The following is a 12,272-nucleotide window of genomic DNA, read 5'->3' on the forward strand; positions in this document are numbered from 1 at the left end:
CTGATTTCTTAATTAGTATTTATAAAGCAGATTTTCTTATTAGATGCTCATAAATACTTTTTTAAAATATTTATTTTTATATGTTTCCTATGTTTTTTTAAAATTTACTGTTCTTTTTTTTATGTATAAAAAATTCAAATTTTTTTTCTTCATGAAAGTTTCTATTTTTTTCTGAAATATATTTGCTTTTAAGAGACAAAAGAACTTACCTAAAAAAGATAATTCTCAAAAATGGTAAAAGGGTTTTTAGTAATATCCACATGGGGGGGGCACGTACTGCTTGTACGCCCCTCGTAAATTAAACTGTAAATAAATGACGGACCATGTGTCTTTTCATTAGTTTATTTAGACACAAACATGACAGAGAAAAGGTAAAGGTAGATATTGGGGAAAATTCCCGCAAAGAGAAAGCTGCCGTTCTCTTAAACATGAAAACATCACCTGCCCTGCAAAGGTGCTTGTAACAGTACGCGCATGCCCGGACATCCTGTTTTCAGCTACCATATCCCACCCTTTTAGACTCAACAGGAACTCTTTGAATAACACGATAACCACCTATCCTGGTGGTTATCATGTTATTCATTTAATATTTTAACAGTTGACAGTTCCTTCTGAAAACTCTTTGTGGGGTCGCCCTGAATTGAATTCAATCCATAATCTCATCAGGTGAAATTCTACTTGGGTGGTTAGGCCCATTTCTTCAAAAGAAAATACATATTTTAAAATATCAGAACCTTCCTTTACTTTTCAGGATCTTTTCAGGTGAAAGGAGGCTTAAGAGAAAAATATGTATAATTAATTATTTAAGTATAGTAGTGAAATATCTTAATATTTTCTGTATAAGAGAAAGAATCTCTCATCTTTTTTTACTTTGTATTTTGAAAATAATAATTAAAATATTAATTGGTTTAAATTAACCTTTCGATGTTTAAAAAAAATTAATGATTCAAATTTTGTGTCTTTTTTTAAATTATTTCAATTCCTATACATTTTATTTGTTTATAACTAACGGATTTGCACACTTATATTACGGAATTTGTATTTCAGATAGTATTTAAAGGTCCCTTTAATTAAACAAACTGAAAGTCTTAAATTTCCGCCATCACATTATTAAAGTTCATATAAAAAGCGAATTGTACTTCAGAGCTACACATGGCGCAAAAGACGAAAAGAAATATGGTACATATGAGGTTAATATTTAGAAAATTAAATAATCAAATACAAAGAAAAAGCGAAATAAGAATTGCACAAGAGATAGGACACTTAAGCAAAGGTAAGGAGAATGGGAAGAGCTGGCTGACCAGTGTAAAAACATAGCCAACGCGCCAATTCCTTGGCCTTGAAAACTTATCCAGCGCCAAACTAAAACACCTTCTTCTTTGTACATTCGCTTTACTGAGAAGGTATTTATAAGTTAAATATATTTAAACATGATAATCTTCTAATGCATGCTTCAAGATAAACTTTTCTTACAATACAACATTTATTTATATTTGTACGCGCATTTAAACTGCAATTAATTCCAAAATAGCGAGGAACTACTTTTCAAAGGCGGAGTGTTACATTTCCTACCCTTCCCTGCAGTGCCAATTTAAGGTAAAGCGTAGTATAGGTGAATAATTGTGGTGCTTATTTTCCTTTCCTAAAAGCTCATAACGGTGCTTTTTTCATCAGGTGTTTTTAAATAGAGCTTAGTTTTCCCTTTTCGAAAATGAGATTTTTTTTTTTTTTACTGTGTCAATTTTCGCCACACATTATGCAAAAACGTGCTTTTCACATTGTTCTATGTTAGGTTTCCACAACTCATTCAAACACAATCCATTTGGGTTATCGCCGGTCCATAACTTGTGAAACCGCCAATTATTTTACATATTTGATAAAATACTTGCTAGTCCGCATGGACGTTTACTGAGCTGGTTTCAATGAGATTATTGCACTCTCATGTGCAACTCTGCTGCATTTTGAGAAATATTCTCAATTTCAGACTTCATTTTCCACCCTCTGATATTGAACCGAAAAACCTCTCGATCATTTTATAATCGCTAATATAATCAAGAAAACAGTTCTTTGTCAGAAACTAGTTATTTTATCATGATCATGTAAAGCCTTTGAAATTATTTGAAGAATCAAATTAATGCAAAGAAACAAATTAGTTGATAGAATATTAGAAGCAAACTTTTGAACTTTAACAATGTAATCTTATATTTTTTAAAAGAAAAATTGTTAGTGTTTGCAAAGCAAAAGGTGGAAATTAAGTCTTAATCTTGATTTTTACAAAAAGCTTTTAGCATGTAATTTTAGTGAAAATTATTTTGTTTTGTTAATTTTGAAAATTATTATGTTAATTTGCAATAGAATCATAGAATTTAGTTGACAAGGACAATATTTTGCACCAGATTTGAATGGCATTAAATATTATAAGTTATTGACAACGAATGTTTTTAAAATGAAAATAAGTACTTTCATAGATTATTTGCTGTTTTAAGCAAATATAAAAGAGCTTTACTTTTATTTTTTCTAACTATAACAATCAGTCATATTTTAGTGGTAAAGAATGAAAATCGGTCAAAAAAAAAAATGGTTGTTCAGATAAAATCAGATGTTGTAACTTAATTCATTGAAAACATTAAATAATTTATATGTGAGTACATTAAAATCTAATAATTGGAATAAGAATTATTCTGGATAATATCTTTCTTTTTTGGCTCACAGTATATAAAACAGATGTACTGTGTACCTGGAAATAAATTGACGACCCTGAATAACTTTTGATCTAATGATTGGATCTTCACGCTCTAAGACTGAATCTTAATGGTTTGAGAATGAGACCTCAAATGTGCTAATTAATTAGTGCATGCAGTATTTTATGTTACGAAATGAGACATCAAAACTTAATTTTTCTAAATAGACATACCTTTTTTTCCCCAAATTGTTTGTTCAGATTCCTGACCCTCAAAATATAGGGGATAGCTGCAATATGGGAAAGATGATCCCCATAGTTTGGTCGGGAGAGCGATCGAAAGTCCTTTGGACCTCTTAATGTTACTTTTTGTGTATTTCGACATATCTTGAGAACTTTTAAAGCAAATTTCAAATATAAAATTCTTTTAACCAACGATAATTCCATACCAAAAGAACTTTTAGTAAATTTTTAATAATAGTTGAATAAATTATGATTTGTTCGGTATACCATTTTTTACATCATTTTAACTTACAAAATGGGTTGAATAGTTCTTGAGAATGCAAATTTTAAATGTACAACTCTTTTCAAATTTTATTTCTGAGTAACTTCTATCGATTTCGCTCAAATTTTGAAGTTATATACTTTAAAATGTCAAAAACTCCTTGCCTTACAGTTCAATCTTTTTTCAACTATTGTTAAATAAAATAATAAATATTTACTAAAATGTATTTTTGAAAGAAATTTGATAGTTGTGCACAAAAATTTTATCAATTTGCTTAAAAAGTTCTTGAAATACGGCAAAATATATAAAATTGTTATTAAGGGAACTGAACTTTGAACTGTTCTCCTGACTAAACTATTGGGATTATATTTTCCCCGAATACAGCTATCCCAAATACTTTCAAGGTCAGAAATCCGAATCCGTCAATGAAAAAAAAGGTATGTTTGTTCAGACAAAGTCCGTTTTTGTGCCTGATTTTAAATCTTAAATATCATCTGTGCTAATTAATTAGCATAATTGAAGTTACCTCCCTGAATCATTAAGATTAAGTCTTAGAATGTGAAGATCCGATCATGAGATCAAAAGTTATTCAGGATCGTTCGCTTTTTATTTAGTGCACTGTGCAATGCAAAAACTTTCTAGCTTTGTATACTTTGATATGGTTAGAAATAGAACAGGCATATCTTATCAGCAGTGTTACTTGGTGTATCTATATAATTAAAATGTCGCATAAACAGAGTCAGAAATTAAGAAAATATATTTACTGGTCCAGTTATTAGGGATTAAAAATTTTTTTTAGTTTGTGCATGATTCTACTGGTTTATTAACTTGTCTCTATTATTTTTTTTTAAAAAAAAGAAAGTTAATAAAGTGAATTTTAATGAAAAATTGCAATATGAAGAATGTGAAATATTCATTATTATAATCAAATATGCTATTTTGTGACAATAAAACAGACCAAACTATGTATTGAAAATCAACAAATTAAAACAGCATATCGTCCTAATAAATTAATTGCTGGTCAAATGGACCACTGATACTTACATAGCTGCCAACTCTACTGGATTTTGCCAGTTTCTCTTGGTCTACTGGTTTAATAAAAATTCTCCTGATTTTTGTACATTTTTAGAAAATTCTCTAAAGTTGAGTATGTTTCCGATAAAAATCCCTAATGAAATAGCATTTTTGCACTGATTATTGTTTGCTTGAATATTTAAATACGTATTACTGATACATAACGAAGCGATCCTCATTAATAGAAATCAGTTTAAAACTTTTTTTGTTCTAATTTTTTTTTTTTTTAATATTTATTTTGACGATCATAAAAATCCCTGAAATTCCCTATACTACTTAGAATATTTAGTACATTATACAACTATTATCATAAAACTTGTATTTCTAAAAATCTATTGGATTTTTTCCTATTCTTGTTAGCAGCTATGTATATTTTGGTGGACCGAGTCAGATTTTAGAAGAAACTGGCCATAGTTATTTTCAAGCCTTGATATAGCTTTGTTATATTTTTTTTGTACAGGATGAAATTGCACGAATTACTCTGTCTGAAAACACCCATTATGTACCTACAGTTGTTATTCTGGGACTGATAACTTGTAGCGTTCCGGCTTCTTTAAAAGCGGCTCTTTTGAATTGTATGGCTGCATTTGCTACCTCTCCTGACATTTCTCTTAATATTTGGCAAGGATTAGAAATGGCACAGGTAATCTCTTATCTGTGTTTAAAAAAAATATTAATGAAACACGGATATAATATTATTAATGATATGTATTTTTTCCAGGTTATACCAACTGTGAAGTCAGTAGCTGTTTATCATCCGTCTGGAATTTTGGTTTGTTGATGATGGAACTTTATCATTCTTTTTTAATTATTATATTTAAAAAAAAAATAGTTTTTTGTAAATTTTTTTTTTATATTTATCATTTTTTTGTTTGTTTTGGTAAGATTCCAACCGAAAGAGCTGTTTTAAAAATCAGTATTTTTTTTTTTTCCTTTTCAAAATAAATTTTTAAGTTAAAAAGCTTATTGTTAAATTTATATCTTATTAGTTGTACCTAAGTGAATTCTCTTCTAACTGAATTTTTAGGGTTTATATAAACAGAACTAAATAATTTTTTGTGCCATCAAAATATAAACGTTTTTAACTATAAATAGTTTTCAAGGTCTTCATTTTAAGCTTTAAAGGGTCCTCTAAAGTCTCATATTTTACTACAAATGATCCTCTTTTCGCCCTTTTCTTGTCCTGAAACATGTTGGTCACCCTGCTGCCGTGTGTGAAAGAGTAGGTCATATAACAAAAAAGCAGGATAGGCAGGAGTTCCACTTTCTTCTGTAATATGAATAATTAGTGTAAAATACTTACTATTTATTAATGAACGGCACAAATATAAAAAGAATTATGACTAATAGGACTCAAACTATATAGTTTTACTCGCGACCAAATGGCAGGTCGATAGTCCGTGTGGGAGAATTTTTTCGTGCTTTATGCGACATACCTCTCTAATACTAATATCTTTCTGCAAGATACTTTTAAAAACAACAAATATACATGTTGCTAGTTTAAAGTAACAGAAGCGTCAACTTCGGAAAAAGTACTTTTTGTATCAAATAAAGTAATTTTTTTAATTGAATATGTAAATTTTTTTTAAAATTCTAATATGGGCGATGCTCTTGCATTTTGTTGGGGGCAAATGCACTAGTTATTTCCTTTTACGCATTTTGAAAATCATCATCACATTAAAAAAAATATATATAAAAAAAATTATTACAAATTCGTTAAATCCGTAGCAATAACTAGCGAAAAAATATCAACAGTCAAATTACGTGAATTACACTCTTCAAAAAGGGGTTACTAAATGCGTATTTTTATTTTGAGATTCAGTTGATGTAATAAATAATATCGTATTAATAGCTATGTGGAAATAAAAAGTAATAAATACATAAAAGAAATAGAACCAAAATTTCTGCGGAAAAATAAACCAAATTTTTTACTTCATTATTCTTTATTTTTCATTATTCTCAAATAAGAATTTAAAAAAATTACAAGCATTTATTTTCCACTCTGATGCCCAAGAAAGGCATCTTTTGAATATAAATCTGAAGAAAAAAAAAATCTCTCTGCAAGAACTCTACCTTTCTGCGACAGTGTTAACGTGTTCCCACAATTCTGCCACTAGGTCGATAGGTGTGGATTAAAAGCAGATTATTGCTTTAGCATTCCTTATTTTTCCACCCTCCCACCATCAGTTTTGCAATCGATTGATTTCAAAGCTACTCTGATTTTACTAAATATAGTCAGATTCTTTTATCAGTTATCGGTACTGGATAATTGCAAGCTTGATAGTCTAATGACTAATGCATAGCTGCCAATTTTACTGGATTTGCCTGTAGACTACTGGATTTTGCCATTTTCTCAAGGACTACTGGTTTAATTAAAATTCCCCTGGTTTTTGTGCATTTTAAGAATATCCCTAAAGTTGAGTAAGTTTCTAAAAAAATCCGTATTAAAATAGAATTTTTGTAATTTTGTTTTTGATTGCTTGCTTGAATAATTAAATAAACATTACTAATACATAATTAAGTGAACCTCGTTTATAGAAATCAATTCAAAACTTTTTTTGTTCTAAAATATTTAGTTTATTTTTATTCAGAACTCTCTTTTTACATTAATTTAAAAAAATCTTTTAACTATCTTTGACGGATTAAATGCCTATTAATATTCAAAATTATGAGTAAACATAATACATAACATTTCAAGTATGTTTAATGTCAAACGTAACTAAAAATATTGTAGTTTTTCTATTTTGATGACTAAAAAAATCCAAAAAATTCCCTACGTGTAAAATATTTAGTATACAGGGCATCTGCGCACCTGGAAAGTCATGAATTTCGGTATTGAACAAAATTTGTCATGAATTTAACTATTTTTAAAAAAACAAACATGGAAAGTCATGGATTTAGGTCGTCGTAGAATTTTATTTTTAAAATGGAATCCCTCCCCAGTTTCATGGTGATCCGAATATCTGAATTTGTAACAAAATCTCCACCCTGAGTCATATTTTATTAAAATATAAAAAGTTTTTATCATTTTCTTTAAAAATTATGCTGTTTTTTTGAAAAATGAAAGAAAAAACATAATTTCTAGAGCGAAGTATCTTTTAAACTTATGTGATTTCAGAATTATTATTATTCATCTTTTTTTTATTTTATCAATTTAAAATTCTAAGTGAAGCAAACCAGTCATTAGCAAATTTTTTTTAAATCCGAAATGAGAACAGAAAAATCAGGAGTATTTCTTTCCTTTCTGATGAACAAGTAAAGTATCTTTAGAATATAATTCTGCAGAAAGAAAAATTATTTGCTCAGCTATTATTTTTTCAGCTATTTTATTGCTTCAACTATTTCTTTACTCTGTTTTTTAAATTTAAAATCAATAAATATGAAAATGCAGAGTATAGCAGTTTTGGTTATTCCTATCATTTTAATTAATGTTATTATAATGCTTTTTAAATGTATTATTCTGTTTTTATCGGAGAAAATAGTAACTTTGTTAAGTCATGAAAAGTTCCTGGTATTAGACATGAAAAGTCATGAATTTGAAAATTTAAAATGTAGCAAATACCCTGAGTATATAATGCAACAATTATCATGGCGTTTATATTATTTTGTAAAATCTACTGGATTTTTCCTATTAGTGATGGCAGCTACGCTAATATAGTTTTTAATGATGTCTCTGTAAAATTCAATTAATAATTTGATTTGTATTAAATTTCAGATGGAGTTGGAAGAGGTGGAAACACGTATGGAAGAATATCCTGTTACAAGGGGAATGTTGACTTTATTAGATTCTTTGCTGAATCACCCCTTCCCAAACAATCTAGGTCATGCCACACGCCATCCAGGAATTGAACCATACCTTGAATTTGTTCTTGACTGCGTCTTATTGAAATGTAATAGCCGGGCATATAAAAACCCTGGGGAAAAGGTACGCTTGTGTGAAATGAAAAATAATAATTTTTTTTCTCAATGATCTTAATTATTTTTTAATATTTTTTTTTTCTTCTGACAGTGGAAAATAATGGCTCTCTGTTATAAAATATTGGAGAAGGTTATGAAAAGTTACCAGTTTGATAATATTGATAGCAAGTCAAGTATTTTACTGTTCTCCAAAATGTTACAAGACAGTGGACTTTTAAGGGTGGTTTTATTTACATTGGATGAAGGAATGAGAATTCTAGATCAATATGCTCCAACACCAGGTGACATTGGTTTAACATTTTTTATGAATTCTTATATAATCCAAAGCATCAGATTATAAATTTTAGTTAAATTATAAAATGTTATATAGTCCTATATCCGGCCGACTGTTTGCTGGAAAGGTCTCTTTTTCTGGGCGCTTTTTAATATTAAAAATAAACAAAAATTTTCTTTTTCGAAAAAGGATCTTTTTTAACACTTGCGACCTGTAAAAAAATATGCAGAGATAAGAATCCTCCGCTTCCTTATGATTTTAACCAGAGATTTGCTTTCGATTTTTATTTGATTATGCTATTATATGGAAAAATAATTTGAAATCACAGAATCATATCTCGGCCTTTCATTACAGCATGAGAAAATATTGAATTTTGTTTCTCTCATATAAAAGGATTATTACTGCTAAGAATCACACACTTAATTTCAAGAAGTGCAAAATCTTCACATTTTAATGACATGTCGGAAATTACATTTCTTTCCACCTTTTCTTCATTAATCTTCGTCGAAGAAAAATTATTACTAAGTAAAGTGTTTTTAAAGATAAAATTTTTAAAAATTAAGGAAAAAAAGTAAAAGATATAATCTTGTCAGTTCACATGGTTATATCCGCACAAAAAAGAGTGCAAAATATATTGTTCTGATAGTGTGAGGAGCATCAAAAAAATTTTGAATTTAAATTAATGATATTAAAATAAATTCCAAAATAAAACGTATGCAAAAAATAGGAAATAAAAATTCACGAAGCATAAAGAATAATACACAAGATGTAACATATTAGGCTAGCAACAAATTCAAATGTCTTTACACTTATCGGCATCCCCCAAAGTTGATTTAAAATATCTTCGTAACAAGTTTGCAAGATTATAGAATTTGAAAATAAAAGTGTGAAGAGAAGATTATGTTATGTGTTTTATATGACGGGCTCTTAATGAAGTATAGAATCACTTTTTTTTTTCAGTTACATTGACTTGAGACTGGATTTTATGTTACATTGGTTAATTCAAAGTTTATAATTAATAAAAGGTTTAATTTTAATTATAGCTTTTAATTACGATGATTTAAAGAATGGGGGTACTAATGATTTTAAGGAAATTATTAACATTTATTGAAAAAATTTTTTTTTATTATATCTTAGAAGATTTATAGCCACAGATTTACCCGAATTAGATTTGCACGTAGAAAAAATCTAAATATTGGAAACAAAGAAAGTTTTTAAATAAATTCATTAATTAAAATTAAAACTTACTAACTCAATGATTTTATGTAGAATTTAATTAAATTTGTTGGATATCCATTTTTTTTTATTTATTATTACTATTTTTTTAAATCAAATTTTAGAAGAGTTTGTCTATTTGTTTTCTGCAAAAATAAACATTACTACAAATTCATTTAATTCTATTCATTTGATTTAAAGTAGTTTTTAATAAAAATGTTTTAGAAATATTAGTATAAATGCGTTAGAAATATTGGAATTGTATAAAATTAGTTTTTTTTATAAATTTTAAATCATCCCTTTATTGTAAAAGTCAACAATGCAGATATTTTCTACCTTTTTAATACCTAAATCCAAAACATTAAAATTAATTTTATCACCATGATTGCAAAGCAAGATAAATTCCTTGGGATTTATATTATTAAGCAAAATTGTATAAATTTGAAAGTTACAGATAATTAAATCGTCAATAAATTTAAAAGTATAATTTTTTTTCATAAAAGTGTATAAATAAGTTGGCTAGAAGTGATGAGAAATTAGATCCTTGTGGTATTCTCTCTATTTGTAAAAAAAAATATTTTCCATTGTAAAGATAATTATTAAAAAGGCAAACATTAATTGGAATTTCCCAATAATCAAAATTGCAATTAAGGATATTTTTATAATCGCAGTAGTAACAAAATAGAACCTAGTTTAGAAAAGGGAATGTTGTTGCAGAGATTAATTTTATTTTGTTTCATAAATTCTAAAATTGGTTGATTATTAGTGATAATCCAAGAAAAACCTTCGTTAATAATTTTATTTAAGTACTTAGGGAAAATAGCGCCAGATTTAGTTAAGTATTAGAGCCACAAGTGATTGTTCTAAACTTAACTGGAATTTATGACATTTTGGACTGATAATTAAGTATGAGAATTGTATATTATCAATTAAAATTTTTTACCTTGAATAGAAAGCTAAAAAAAAATTTAATGTTAATATTATTTAAACTACTAAGCTTAACATTTTTACTACTTTTTAACTCCTTATTTAAAAACTTAAACTTAAAATTTTATCGTTAGCTTTGTTTATGGGGGTAATTACACAATTGCTTAATTGCTTGATCAATTTTAGAAAAAATTAGTGTATTATTGTTACTATTGTTTAAATTCCATTTATTATTACAGGTAAATAGTAATTATAAATAATAATTAACCACTCATTTTCATTCTGTTAACATGCCTAAAGGTAAAAAAATATATAAGATACCTTTAAATAAAAATTGTTGAAATCATTAAGTATTTTAGACATTTTATTAATTGATATTTGGTCAATGGGTCTAAATTAATTTTTGCCTTTTTAACATTAAATTTCTTTCTATATTTAAATTACCTATAATAATATGTTTATGATGTTGATCAATAAATTCAAAATATTTCTTTTCTTCACTGTGACATTCATAATCCGTAATATTAATTTTTCCTAAATTTTTGCTAATATCATTATAATTAAAAATAGCTCCACCAAAAGTTTTATTATATTGATTTTACTTATGTTAAAATCTTTTAATGGAAACAAATTCTATAAATTGTCAAATATATTATGAAATTTGATGACATATATATATATATATATATATATATATATATATATATATATATATATATATATATACATATACATACATATACATATATATACATATATATATATATATATATATATATATATATATATATATATATATATATATATATATATATATATATATATATATATATATATATATATATTAAAGAAACGACTCTTTCAGTTTTAAACTTATAATTTGACAAAAATTGGTCATTTATGCTACAGTAAATAATTTATGAAAAAATGCAAGCATTTGGTCAATCGCAGTGCAAATATTGCTGAACCAATATCCCTGAAAACAATATTGTTTTTAATTTTCTAGATTTAAATTTTTAAAAAAAATTATGATCAGCAATAAATTTATTTTTTATTTTGCTACCATTAAGAAAAATGTTGCTCAAAAAGTGCTTATCTAATAAGCATAGCTGTGAACATTTGTACTTATATATACATTATGTTTTTCTTAGGGGATGCCCGGAATTAGTTTTTATCACCGGAGTTCTACGGTATTTCAAAAGCATGCCTTTATTAATGTGTCTTATTTTCTCTCCCTTGATTAGGTCAATCTGATTTGGAAGAATGTGCTCTTCTATCATTGAAGCTTATGCATGCAACACTTTCAAAACAGGGAGCTTTTCTGCAGTGGATTCGAGATGCTGGTTGCGACCTCATTGTAACACCTTTTGAAAATTTACTCTTAAATATTAACCCAAGAAGTGGACAAGCTGATCATCTCTTAGTGATTGCCAAGTATACATTTTTATAAATACGTAAAGTATGCACACAAAAAAGATCACCCTCTCTTATTTTTGTCCCTATGGTTGGATTTTCACGAACCAAGTGGCAATGCTAATAGTTCAAAGAGATGTCCTTAAAAAAATGCTAGCTAATTATTGCAGAATATTTTAAATTAAAAAATCTGAAACAAAAGTGTTATTTCACGGAATCAGCCTATTTTTTTTTTATGATGGTTTAGGGTTTTCTTGCATAATATG

The 12,272-nt window shown here is 27.2% G+C and overlaps 1 protein-coding gene across 1 annotated transcript in view; it reads left to right on the forward strand.

Moving 5' to 3' along the window:
• Nup205 (nuclear pore complex protein Nup205) overlaps positions 1 to 12,272 on the forward strand; it is a 102,646-nt gene that overhangs the window by 43,075 nt on the left and 47,299 nt on the right. Inside the window, exons 14-18 of the mRNA XM_087158766.1 lie at positions 4,720 to 4,902; positions 4,981 to 5,031; positions 7,975 to 8,184; positions 8,269 to 8,458; positions 11,838 to 12,027. Coding sequence (XP_087014892.1) covers positions 4,720 to 4,902; positions 4,981 to 5,031; positions 7,975 to 8,184; positions 8,269 to 8,458; positions 11,838 to 12,027 — 824 coding nt within the window. The remainder of the gene's footprint in view (positions 1 to 4,719; positions 4,903 to 4,980; positions 5,032 to 7,974; positions 8,185 to 8,268; positions 8,459 to 11,837; positions 12,028 to 12,272) is intronic.

This window comes from Parasteatoda tepidariorum, chromosome 3, assembly GCF_982258835.1.
Source record: "Parasteatoda tepidariorum strain Cologne lab strain chromosome 3, Ptep-v5.0, whole genome shotgun sequence".
Lineage (NCBI taxonomy): Eukaryota > Metazoa > Arthropoda > Arachnida > Araneae > Theridiidae > Parasteatoda > Parasteatoda tepidariorum.